The sequence below is a fragment of the Sus scrofa genome, chromosome 8 (genome assembly GCF_000003025.6).
Source record: "Sus scrofa isolate TJ Tabasco breed Duroc chromosome 8, Sscrofa11.1, whole genome shotgun sequence".
In the NCBI taxonomy this organism is placed as follows: domain Eukaryota; kingdom Metazoa; phylum Chordata; class Mammalia; order Artiodactyla; family Suidae; genus Sus; species Sus scrofa.
The window spans coordinates 71,876,789-71,890,353 of record NC_010450.4 but is presented as its reverse complement, the minus strand read 5'-3'; the positions used below and the strand labels follow the sequence as shown (position 1 = coordinate 71,890,353).

At 44.9% G+C, this 13,565-nt stretch overlaps 1 protein-coding gene across 2 annotated transcripts in view; it reads left to right on the top strand.

Annotated features, from left to right (window-relative positions):
- Positions 1-13,565, top strand: part of SCARB2 (scavenger receptor class B member 2) — a 72,067-nt gene that overhangs the window by 20,108 nt on the left and 38,394 nt on the right. For both annotated transcript variants that reach the window (NM_001244155.1, XM_005666776.2), the window contains 2 exon segments: positions 2,389-2,546; positions 13,231-13,378. In NM_001244155.1, the coding sequence (NP_001231084.1) occupies positions 2,389-2,546; positions 13,231-13,378 (306 nt within the window).

Genomic DNA, 13,565 nt, shown 5'->3' with positions numbered 1-13,565 from the left:
GTAGCTGCCGGCCTACACCACAGCCACAGCAACGCAGGATCCGAGCCTCGTCTGTGACCTACATCACAGCTCACGGCAACGCCGGATCGTTAACCCACTGAGCAAGGGCAGGGATCGAACCCACAACCTCATGGTTCCTAGTTGGATTTGTTAACCACTGGCCACGATGGGAACTCCAAGCAGCTTCTGTTTTGAGGAGACAACCATTAACCTAAAATGCTCCAGCATTGAGTTGCTGCACTTTTCTTCTCACTTTTGGTTGCTGATATCACCTGCTTCATGTTCATTCCTATTAACTTCAGTTCCTAGAAGACATTTTCTGTCCTGAACACTTTTTACCCTAAGAAATCCCTATGCCATGTATGATGGGGTTCATAGGAAGGGGTGATCCATCCAGCTGAGGAAAGATGCCCAAGGAATTCATGGAGGAGGGGAAGTTTTTGCCCCGCCCCTTTCTGGAAATTTCTGAACAAGAGAAAGAACTTCTTATTTTAATGAAATCAGATGACTTTAAAGGTGTCTCTGAGCCTCCAACATCCTCTAGAAGAAAAATAATTATTTACATGTTAGACTTCTGATAGTTTTTTTGTTTGTTTTTGTTCATTTGTTTGTTTTTAATTGTTTTTGCTTTTTAGGGCCGCACCTGCGGCATATGGAGGTTCCCAGGCTAGGGATCCAAACCACATCTGCAACCTACACCACAGCTCATGGCAACGCTGGATCATTAACCCACTGAGCAAGGCCAGGGTTCGAACCCACGTTTTTATGAATACTAGTTGGGTTCGTAACCCGCTGAGCCACAGTGGGAACTCTCGACTTCTGATAGGTAACTTATTAGTTTTAGTTAGGTTACGTTCATGTTACTGAGCTGTTTCCAGGTGTTGTATGTACACTTGATGCTAGAGAAACTCTCCCATATAACATGCATAACTAAAATGTGTAGTAGATTGACACCCATTTTATTAAAATGTTGTATGCCGAGGTGGGGTGGGAGAGTGGAGAAAAGGGGCGCCGGTTTCCAGATCCAGCTCTGACAGAAGCAGCTGGGTGACCTTGAACATGCTCTTCTTCCATGCCTTCTGGGGCCTCTGCGTTACATCTGGTCAACCTTCCCAGTTCTTCTGTCCGCTCTGGGCCTGCCTCTCCCCTCCTCCTCCCCAGAGAGCTATGATGCCTGTTTAGAAGATGAAAGACCATGAGGCTCTTTAAAACTGACTAGAATGACCAGTTAGGTTGCTCTGTGATGGGGGGGTGGGGGGGTAGTGACAGGGGGATTGGGGTGGGTGGAGGCAGGGGAGGGGGTTTACTGGGGAGAGAGTCTGAGCTGGATCCAGAGCTTGGAGGCAAGGGCTTCTGTGCTTTGTCTTCATGCTTTTCTATCTCACCCATCTGACCTCAACTCAGTAAATCCATGCTAATAGGAAAGACCAAGAATATTTCAATAATGTGTTGTTCAGCCAGAAATCTGATGATGAGATGTTCGGAACTGCTGCCAAACCACAAGGAATCCCCAGTTCTGTGATATGGCCAACTCGGGCATGTGAATTTACTTCCAGTCCTCCAGATGCCTATCTTTGCTTTGACAAGCTCAGGTTTTCTGCATTCGTGCATTCGAGAGTCCCTTTGCTTTTCCCTGCAGAGATTCTTGGGATATTTTCCATTGATTAATAGAGCCATACCGTTACGTTCCCTCAGAGCCTGGCTTCTATTCAGTTGGAGGACTGGATTACTAAAAATTGGCTTCCTGTTGTGTGTTGTGTCACAGGATATTGTAGCATGTGGTTTCGGTCATGTTTTGAAACCAGTACCTCTCTTTAATGTCACTCAAATCCTCACTGCTAGAGAAGTGACAGGTGACAGCAACCTAGTTATTATTTCACTAGTAGCCTTACATTGTCTTTATCACTAGCTCCCATTTTCCTCTTAGGATTTTTTTTTTCTTTCTTTCTTTCTTTGTGTGTGTTTTTTTTTTTTTAGGACTGCACCTGTGGCATATGGAAGTTTTCCGGCTAGGGGTTGAATCAGAGCCACTGAGCCACAATGGGAACTCTGGATTTTCTTTCTAAAATTTTTTTCAGCATTAATTTTTTTCATTCATTATAAAAAAATTGGAATAGACAAAATCTCATCAAATGAGAGTTCGTCACCATTCGTATTCTGGTTTGTTTACTCTCAGTCTATGCTTTTATCTTGCTTGAATACCTTGGCAATCTTAACTTGAAAAAATGCATAAGTCATGGTCCTGCTCTCAAGGGACTGTAGCTGAATGCCTGGGGGGAGAAATGAGTGAGCCAGGAGGTCAAAGGGCAGGGTGCCCCTCTCTTGGTTCTGGTGTTCAAAGCCAACTGCCTTACACTTGGTAAATATCCCTTTGGTCTTCCCTCCTAGAATATTGTGTTGAGGAATGGTTCCGAGACCTTTGACTCCTGGAAGAAGCCCCCTCTGCCCGTGTACATCCAGTTCTATTTCTTCAATGTCACCAATCCAGAGGAGATCCTCAGTGGGGAGATCCCTCGGGTGGAAGAAGTGGGGCCATACACCTACAGGTAAGTCCTGACCCCCTCCCTGCCACACCATCCAGAAAATGGAGTGACACCCCCCCCCACCAGTAGCCTGAGTCTCTGTCTCTTGCCACCAGCATCCTCTGGGAGCTGCATGCAGAGCACAGGTTCTGGTGGTGTCTGTCTGAAATGCTGCTGGTATTTATTAGGTACTTGTGTGTGAATCTTAACAGAGAATGGCATTGTTGACTGGGCCAGTCTCAGCCTGTTCTGTTGAGAAATATTAAAAAAGAAACCACATAATATAAAATGTGGGGAGTTCCCGTCGTGGCGCAGTGGTTAACGAATCCATGAGATTGCAGGTTCAATCGCTGGCCTTGCTCAGTGGGTTAAGGATCCTGTATTGCCATGAGCTGTGGTGTAGGTCGCAGACGCAGCTCGGATCCCGCGTTGCTGTGACTCTGGTGTAGGCCGGCGGCTACAGCTCCGATTCGACCCCTAGCCTGGGAACCTCCATATGCCGAGGGAGCAGCCCAAGAAATGGCAAAAAGACAAAAAAAGGGGGGGGCATCCTTACCGTTTTTAAGTGCAGTTCAGTGGTATTAAGTGTATTCACATTGTTGCAAAACAGATCTCTGAAATTTTTTCATCTTGTAAATCTGAAACTGTATAGCCATTAACCAACAACCAACTTCCCCTCTTCTCCCATAACCACCCCCCCAACCCCCCCCCCGCCGGCCATCATGCTTTGTTTCTATGAATTGAACCACTGTAGATATTTCCTATAAGTGGAACATTACAGTATTTGTCTTTTTGCTGTCTTTAATTTTGTAACTAAATTCTTTTGGGTGAGGGAGCTGACTGTTCCCCCTGTAAGAATGAACTTACCTGAGGACTGAAAAAAAGGCCCAGCAGTTCTCCTTGGGGGCTCCTGGGCCTGTTCCTGTGGTCATTATCCTCCCTGACATGGGTTCGAATCAATACCCAAGGGAGCCCAGTATTCCATTAAGACGCCTTCTGGGTGGAAGTTCCCTTGTGTCATGGTGAGTTGGGGATCCATCACTGCTACAGCCGTGGCACAGGTTTGATCCCTGGCACAGGAACTTCCACATGCCATGGGTGCAGCCGAAAAAGAAAAAGAGAAAAAAGTTCCCATTTCGGTGCAGCAGAAACGAATCCAACTAGTATCTGTGAGGATGTGGGCTCGATCCCTGGCCTCACTCAGTGGGTCAGGGATCCACCATTGCTGTAAGCTGTGGTGTAGGTCACAGACACAGCTCAGCTCCCACATTGCTGTGGCTGGGGTGTAGGCTAGTAGCTGTAGCTCCAGGTTTTGTTTTTGGTTTTTTTTTTTTGTCTTTTTGCCATTTCTTGGGCTGCTCCCTCGGCATATGGAGGTTCCCAGGCTAGGGGTACAATCAGAGCTGTAGCCACCGGCCTACGCCAGAGCCACAGCAACGCGAGATCCGAGCCGCGTCTGCAACCTACACCACAGCTCACGGCAATGCCGGATCCTTAACCCATTGAGCAAGCCAGGGATCAAACTTGCAACCTCATGGTTCCTAGTCGGATTCATTAACCACTGCGTCACGACGGGAACTCCTGTAGCTCCAGTTTGACCCCTGGCCTGGGAATTTCCATATGCCCTAAAAAGAAGAAAAAAAAGTCATCTTTGGGGGCCATTGTGTCTGCTGGTTTAATGCATTGTCATAGATGTCATCTTAGGCATAAATAAATCCTAGAAGTAAATCAGCGTCCCCTGGTTCCATACTCCCTGCATGTTTCCATCTTAGAGGGACCTAAAACTGACACCTCAGGGAAGCCCAGGAACCACTCACAGGTGGTCATAGATAAAATTCAAGGTGGTTTGTGACTTGGGGGAAAAAATGATGGTTCATTTTCATTAACCACTCATTAAAAGTGAGTATTTCCTTCAAGTGTAAACGTAGGCAGCAAATCACAGCCGTGTTGCCAGTACCACGGCTTCAGCCCTAAAGGAAGCCCAGATATTGTTCTGTCTCATGAGAGCTGTTGCTCAAAAGATCATTCATGTTCATAAATACTCCAAAATTACAGTACTTCCTAGACCTGCTATCATATCTTATTTCAAGTGTCAATAATGAAGCACCCATTGGAGTTCCCATCGTGGCGCAGTAGTTAATGAATCCGACTAGAAACCATGAGGTTGTGGGTTCGATCCCTGGCCTTGCTCAGTGGGTTAAGGATCTGGTGTTGCCGTGAGCTGTGGTATAGGTTGCAGATGTGGCTCGAATCCTGCATGGCTGTGGCTTTGGCGTAGGCCAGCGGCTATAGCTTCGATTGGACCCCTAGCCTGGGAACCTCCATATGCCGCAGGACCAGCCCTAGAAAAGGCAAAAAAGACCAAAAAAAAAGAAGCACCCATAATGAAATCATCACAGAATTTTACAGTGCACCTGTATGTCAGTCATTGGTTTCCCTTGTAATCATGGGTAGCTTACTTTCTATATGTGAAAACCTGGATCTGAGAAAGGATCTCCCGGACTTGCCACAGGGGCGCGAGGCACAGTGCAGGTCAGGTCCTGGAGGCCCGAAGGCAGGTTGGATCCTCACTGTTTCGTTTTTGCCTCCATGAGTTTTCCTGCCTCCACTCTCCTCCCTGCCCTGGTCCCTCCCATGCCACTGCCACAGTGATTTATTTTTCCAAAGCATGCATCTGCCATTTCCTCTCCTTCCATGCCCAGGGTCCTGGTGGCTCTCCCTGTGTGACATTCGAGGCCTGAGCGATCTGGCTCTTTCTGTATGTCTAGCCTCTTTGTTTTATTTTCATTTTCATTTAAATTTTTGGCACTCTCAACCTAGAATTTTATTCTCTCGCCAGAGCTGATTTTATACTCTAATCGGAACTCTCCAATAGAAATTTAATATGAGTGCCCACTTAAAAAAATCCAAACAAAACACAACATAGAGCTGTGGGTCAGAGCTCCCTTTGTGGCTTAGCAGGTTACAAACCTTTGAGGAAGTGGGTTCCATCCCTGACCTCAGTCAGTGGGTTAAGGATCTGGTGTTGCCGTGAGCTGTGGTGTAGATCACAGGCATGGCTCAGATCCCGAATTGCTGTGGCTGTAGCATAGGCTGGCAGCTATCCTCCCATTTGACCTCTAGCCTGGGAACCTCCATCTACTGCGGGTGCGGCCCTAAAAAGACACAAGAAATCAGTAAATAATATATATAACAGCAAAGATAACGTTGAAAGTGCAATAAAGCAAAATAAGAAAAAATGCTACTCTCTGCAATTTCACTGTCTCAAAGATAATATTTTAGTGGATATTTTCTCAGCTGTTTTTCCACAGGGGAGTTTTCCTTTTATACTGTTATACTGTTTATACTTATACGTGCACTTCTTTGTACATGTATATTCTGTTTCTTTAATATCCCATCCTAGGAGTTCCCGTCGTGGCTCAGTGGTTAACGAATCCGACTAGGAACCATGAGGTGACGGGTTCGATCCCTGGCCTTGCTCAGTGGGTTAAGGATCTGGCGTTGCCGTGAGCTGTGGTATAGGTCGCAGATGCGGCTTGGATCCTGAGTTGCTGTGGCTCTGGTGTAGGCTGGTAGCTATATAGCTCCAATGAGACCCCTAGCCTGGGAACCTCCATATGCCATGGGAGCTGCCCAAGAAATGGCAAAAAAAAAAAAAAAAAGCAAAAACAAAAAACCCATCCTAGGTATTTTGCCATGTATGCCTTGATCTTTATACAAATACATTTTCATGATGATAATATTCAAGACATAGAGGGACAGTATTACCATACTTTACTTAACCATTCCTGTCTTCTGGGACATGCAGGTCACTTGTCCTTTCATCCTTTGATTACCCCGTGGATTGAATTTCTCCTGATGTTTGCGAACCAGTCGTGTTTCCACATTCTTAGTTCTTGTCCTTTGCTGGTTTGCCTGTCTGGGTTCTGGTGTGTTCATGCCACCCGGTAAATTTTTAATATGATGATGATATGAACTCTTTGTCGTAATTGTGGCAACTGTTTATTATTTACCTTTTTCATTCTAAAATGTATATGTAATAAAATCTATTCTTGTATGAACTTTTCTATCTTTTCTGAGCTTAAAAAGTCCTACTTCCTGCAACGGTGTGATAGTCAAGTCTAATTTCTTAGAGTTCTGTTTTTTCACATGTAGTTTCTTATGGATCAAACTGTCTTCTTGCACTTTAGCTAAGGTAGGACCTTTGTTTGAAGTTTTGAATTCATAAAAACCCTTTGGTCCTTTATGCAACTCTGAGCCAAGTTACATAATTTTTAAAAATACCAAAGAGATGATAGAAAAATTTTAAATGCCATGGTTCTTGCTTCCATCATAGTAGGAGAATGCATGTTTGTTTTTCTGAACCTGACTCTCTCTTTTCTGATAGGACCTTTCTTCTCAAAATAGAAACAGAAATAGCTTTAGGTAATTTTTTTTTTTTTAAAGCAAAGGTAAGAAATATAGAAAAAGATCTGCCTTATCCTGTATCAAAAGGTGGCGACCAGGTGAGTTATAGATGCACAGGGTGGTCCTGTAAGAGCCAGGGGCTCAGGGTAACAGGGGGACAGGGGACCGTTTCCATCTTCAAGAGTGAAGTTGTTTCTTGCATGCCCCCAACAAACATGGGCCGCCTTTCATCCAGGTTTTTTTTCCTCAGTGTCCTGCCCTGGGCTCCAGGTGTTCAGTCTTTCACCTAAGTGACAAGGCAGTGGTGATACAAAGTTAAAGACAGATACTGCCCTGACCCCACCTTTGGCCAGCTTCCCTGCTCTGCCCTCTCTTGGTCCCGTTTGCTCTGTGTCTTCACGTCTCCGCTGGGTGTCTGCTTAGCCCAGCCTCGCCCGGAGCTGCAGGTGGCTGTGCAGTGTGGCATCCTCCGCCCGTCAGTTTTCTCACCCTCCACCAAGGAAGCATATCCTAGCTCTCCCGCTGCCTCTGTCTGGAAGCCCCTCCCCCTCCCACCCAAGGAAGCCTGCTCCTTCTAGAACCTAGAGTACTCCTGCCTGGTAATGCCCATTCCACTGGCCACTCCGCCCTCCTCTGACCTAGCACCATGGGGCAACTCCAGAACGCTTTCCACGTGTGAAATAGCCATTTCAACAGCAGCCTGCCCTGTTCTGCCATGGATTCTTCAAAGACAGGAACCAGGTCATAACAGCTTTCTGTCTCAAGAACTTGGCACAAACCCCCTCCTACACGAGACCAATAGTGGCTGTTTCCTAAAGCATGAGTGTGTGCCAGGCAGTGCTGGAACTGAATGACAAGCTTTTATGGATTTAATTCTCACAACAGCCCTACAAGGAAGGGACACTGTTATCTCCATTTTGCAGATGAGGAAACGGAGACAGAGAAGCTAGTAACGGATGAGCCAGGATTGAAAGCCAAGTCTGGCAGCCAGATCTCCACCCATGCTGTACCCAGGGTGCTTATCACTGCTTCTAGGAATCCTCAACAGAGAGCAGGGGTTCAGTGGAGCATAGAGATGACTTGGGAGATGGGATTGTATTGTGTTTTCTGTATCTAATTTATCCCGCGCCTCTGAGGAATTTAATGCTGCAGAGATAGTAGTTTTCCAACTGATCAAAATTATTCCTTTTGGTTTCCTTGTCTCAGGCATGTGGTTTGCCTTCTGTGATGGCGAGGTTTCACCTAAAGATTCAGGAGTTTAAAAATTATTTTTTGTTTTAAAAAGTAAGAACGTCTTTAAAAAATTTATTTATTTATTTATTTATTTGCTTTTTAGGGCCGCACCTATGGCATATGGAAATTCCCAGGCTCAGGGTCGAATCGGAGCTGCAGCTGCCAGTCTACACAACAGCTACAGCAACACCAGATCCTTAACCAAGGAGCAGGGCCAGAGATCGAACCCACATCCTCATGGATGCTAGTCAGGTTCACTACCACTGAGCCACAGTGGAAACTCCCTGAAAAAATATTTTCAATGAGAGATCACTAAAATCAATCATGTATTTTCCTGACAGATTAAATAGTTCATGGAGGATAACTGGACCTTTCCCAGCGAGGAGGGCCATCCTCATGATTAACAGTAAAGTGTATTCTGAGCCTGTGATGTCCTGGAGCCTTTGACATTAGTAGGTTTTATTAGCATCTACTGAGCCCTAGGGACCATCCCAGGTACTTTCAAGTATGGTTCCTTAATTAATTGTCTAGACCAAAGATTTTGCTTGGCCTTTTTTTATTTTTATTTTTTGCTTTTTTGTTTTTGACTGTGTTTCTAATTCCAGAAGCTTCCTTGGTCTTCTCCGCTACCGTAGAGCAGGAATCCATCACTTCTTGCTCTCATCCTGCTGTTCACCAGGAGAGCGTCCTGCCTCTGGTTGACTATTGTTGATTGGCTGTCAGGGGGATTTGGGTAGCAAACTTGGTTTTGTTTCTAAAACTCCCTCTCCTTTTCCCGTGGCCTCTCTGGGTCACCAACGTGACAGGCATGCTGGAAAGGGAGGCATTTTGAGCTTCCTCTGACTCTTATGTGTTGTGTTGAGACAGAGGTGTTCCCCCTGACCCCCGCCCCGGTTCCCTTGGTTTTCCTGGCCTCTGTGGGGTAGGGGGCCATGCCTGATGCCCAAAGGCACCGTCTTCCTTCAATTAGATGGCTCAGCAAAGGCGAGTCATGCGGGAGGGCGGCTGGTGGCTGGGGGAAGTCACATGGTTAGCTGGAGTGACCTGACATAGACCCTTCGTGCCTCCAAAGACTTGAAATAGTTTTGTGGTTCAGGAACTCGTGGCCTTGACCTTTTGGAGTTTATTGAGAAACCAAGTCACGAGGCTGAAAGCGATCAGAGCCTCCACACTCAATTTCCCTTTAAAACATCAGGTTCTTACAAGGTAAGCAACAAAGATGACGTTTTTAAAGTCATCTTGAGAGTCAGTAAGCATACGTGGACATAAATGAAGCAGACTCTAGACCTGGAATTATTCCTGCCTCTAGGTGAGTGACCTCAAGCTTAGCGAAAAAAACAAACAAACAAAGAGAGCCTGGGCAAGGTCATTGATTTTTGTCATTAGTCAGAAAACTTGACAGCACTGAGCCCTGACTTCTGGATCTATGGTTGAATCCCAGCTCTTGGCTGCCTGGCCCAGCTCTCTGTGAGTACAAATTGGTATTCACCCTCAGGTCAGTTTTTTAAAACTTCTGTTTTCTTTTTTCTTATTTTTTTTTCTTTTTTCTTTTTTTGGTCTTTTTAGGGCCCCACCCATGGCATGTGGAAGTTTCCAGGCTAAGGGTCCAATCGGAGCTGCAGCTGCCGACCTATGCCAACGCCACAGCCAGATCCGAGCCAAGTCTACAACCTACACCACAGCTCACGGCAACGCCGGATCCTTAACCCACTGAGCAAGGCCAGGGATCAAACCAGCATCCTCATGGATACTAGTTGGGTTCGTTCCTGCTGAGCCACGATGGGAACTCCTGTACAAGGGTTTTACATGGCATCCTCTATCAGATTTTGTATGTATTTCTCGGGAACTGGAAAGTCAAGGACTTTTTTCTCATGGTTACTTAGATTTGGCATTTGCTTGAGGCAGTCCTTGGTTTCATCCTGCAGACACTTAGTAGGCACCTGTTAGGAGAGGTCACTTGATACAGAGGAGGGGGTGGTCAAGCAGGAATTAGACTTGGCCTCAGGTTCTGACTCTTCTGCTGTCCTGTGTCCCCCCATATGCAAAAGTGGGTTGAAAATACTTGATCCATCTGTATCATGGGCTTGCTGTAAGGATGAAATGAGATCAAATGGCATAGTGTGCTTAAACCTTTGGAAGAGCTGGGCAAGGGTCCAATATTTATATTACTGTACATAGCCTCGTGCTCAGCACTAGAGAGGAACAGAGACTTGTCTGCTTTTATGCATCTGTAGGTATACATTCGATTATTGTTGGCTTGTCTAATTTTCTTTCTTTCTTCCTTCCTTCCTTCCTTCCTTCCTTCCTTCCTTCCTTCCTTCCTTCCTGTCTGTCTGTCTGTCTGTCTGTCTGTCTGTCTTTTTAGAGCCACACCTAAGGCATATGGAGGGTCCCAGGCTAGGGGTTGAATAGGAGCTATAGCTGCCGGCCTACACCACAGCCACAACCATGTGGGATCCGAGCCGCGTCTTCGACCTGCATCACAGCTCACAGCAACCCCGGATCCCCAACCCATTGAGCAAGGCCAGGGATCAAACCTGCAACCTCATGGTTCCTAGTCGAATTCGTTTCTGCTGCACCACAATGGGAACTCCTATTTTTGTTTTAAAATCTAGAAAAAATTTAAGAGGCCTACAAGTTTCTTAAGCTTGCTTGCAAACTATCTGAGGCTTTAAGATAATGTCTTCACCATCTACAGGATGTCACTAAGTAGTCTCTGAGTGCCAGAGACGTGGCATAGACAGCTGTCTCCACAGGTGTTCAGGGTTGAGAAACCCCACATGTGACGGTAGTGGGAAAAGGCCCCCGGAGGCGGTGGTGGGTAGCCCCGTTGCCTTTGTACTTGTGTTGGAATTATAAACCAAAATAGTTCTGTCTAATGGAAATATGTTGTGAATCACATATGTCATTTTAGATTTTTCTAGCAGCCACATCAAAACAAATAAAAAGAAAATAGGTGTAATTGTTTGTTTGGTTTTTTGGCCACGCCCATGGCATGTGGAAGTTTTCAGCCCAGGGATCAAACCTGCACCACGGCAGCGAACCCAGGCTTCTGCAGTGACAATGCCAGATCCCTAACCTGCCACACCACAGGAGAACTCCAGTTGCAATTAGGTTTAGTAATACATCTTTGGAGTTAAGAACCCAGCTAGTAACCATGAGGATCCTGGGTCGATCCCTGGCCTTGCTCAGTGGGTTAAGGATCTAGTGTCGCTGCAAGCTTCAGTGTAGGTCACAGATGTGGCTTGTATCTGGTGTCGCTGTGGCTGTGGTGTAGGCCAGCAGCTGCAGCTCCAATTCAACCCCTAGCCTAAGAACTTCCATGTGTTGCAGGTGCAGCCCTAAAAAATTAAACAACTGTATATCTTTATTTTACTCATTCCGTCTAAAATAGTATTGTTTCTGGATGGATAAAGAAACTGTGGTACATATATATACAACGGAATATGACTCAGCCATAAAAAAAGAAGGAAGTTTTGTTATTTGCGGCAACATGGGTGGACTCAGAAAGCATAATGCTAAGTGAAATAAATCAGAGAAAGACAAATACTGTATGATATCACATACCTAAAAAATGAAAGAAAATAAGGAATATAACAAAAAAGAAGCAGGCACAGTTACAGAGAATAAACTAGTGGTTACCAGTGGGGAGGGGGAAGGGGCAGTCTGGGGGTGGGAGAGTAAGAGGTACAAACTATCAGGGATAAAATAAGCTACAAGGATATATACTATACAACACAGGGAATAGAGCCAAAATTGTATAACTATTAAATGGAGTATAGTCTTTAAAAATTACAGGAGTTCCTCCTGTGGTACAACAGGTTAAAGATCCAGTGTTATCTTTGTGGAGGCTCAGTTTGACCCCTGGCCTAGTACAGTGGGCTAAGGATGCAGTGTTGCCACACCTGTAATGTAGGTCAAAGCTGTGGCTTGGATTCAGTCCCTGGCCTGGGAACTTCCATACGCTGTGGGGCAGCCAAAAAAGAAATAAATTATAAATCAAATGTATACCTATAACTTATATTGTACAACAACTATACTTTAATTAAGACAAAATAAAAGAGTATCATTTCAACATGTAATCAACATAAAAAAGTTAAGGAGATGTTCTGCATTCTTTTTTTTTTTTTTTTTTTTTTTGGTACCATTTTTGAAATCTGGTGTATGTTTTATCCTTACGGCACATCTCAATTCCAGTTAGCAAGAGTTCAAGGGCTCAGTAGACACACAGGTGAGACAGTCCAGCCTTAGATGGAACAGAAAGAACAGGGAAGCAGCAGAGGAGCCGAGGGAATGGACCCTGGAATTGAGTGACCATCTACTATGAACCAGGCAGGCTCAGAACTGGCATGAGGCATTCAATGAACAAAATATCAGTCCTGTTTTTCTGTAAAGTTTCGATATTTTGTTCTACATGATTTTTTGCATTAATGTTGATTTTTAGAATTATTACTTTTCGATTTTTAAAATAGTGTTTATTTTGATGACTGGGCATTTGGGCATCTCTTATATTTCGCATCCTAAGGCAGGTGTCTCACCACCCGCACCCTAATCCCAGATCTGGCCCCAGGCGCTTCCTACAGACTTTGCTGATCAGACCTGAACCAGGCTGAACTCTCGATCAAAACCCAGAGCGAGCGCCTCTACTTGGCGAAGCCTCAGGCATTTGTTTTGTTACTTGAATTTTCAACTGAATTCAAGACATTGGTAAACACATTGAAATTTAAACTGAAGCTCTGAACTGAAAAATTTGAAACTGTTTCAGGACCAAACCATAAGCCAGGAAAGAACTCAGTGGCCTTGATTCCCTGGTCAGGGAGATCCTTGACCACTGCATTTATCACATTATGGGGAGAGAGCATGAAAATAACTCTATCCAAGGCACCATTACCTTCCCCCATTATAGCTTTAATCTCCAGGGCTTAAAGGGTCAGTATCTGCCTTCTCCCTGTAGAAGGGTTATATTGGGAGTGTTATACGGAGAGTAACTGTGATGCTGAAAGAAAGGAAAAGTATTATTTAGTAAAGGGTTGCCTGTTTTCAATCAAAACTCTTTTCTTTCTTTTAGGGAACTCAGAAACAAAGCAGACATTCAATTTGGAGATAATGGGACGACGATATCTGCCGTCAGCAACAAGGCCTATGTTTTTGAACGAGACAAGTCTGTTGGAGACCCTAAAACCGACTTACTTAGAACATTAAATATCCCTGCGTTGGTAAGTAGGTATTTTGAGTCTCGTTATTGTGGATTTTAGAAGAAAGGAAAAAACTAAATTAAGGCCATCATGGTTTTATCTTTGGCAGCAATTAAGTCACGTGTGTGTGTATATATATTTTAAATAAGTGTGTGTATATGTATTTTAAATAAGTATATTTTTCCCCTTCCCTTCTTTAAAATTATCT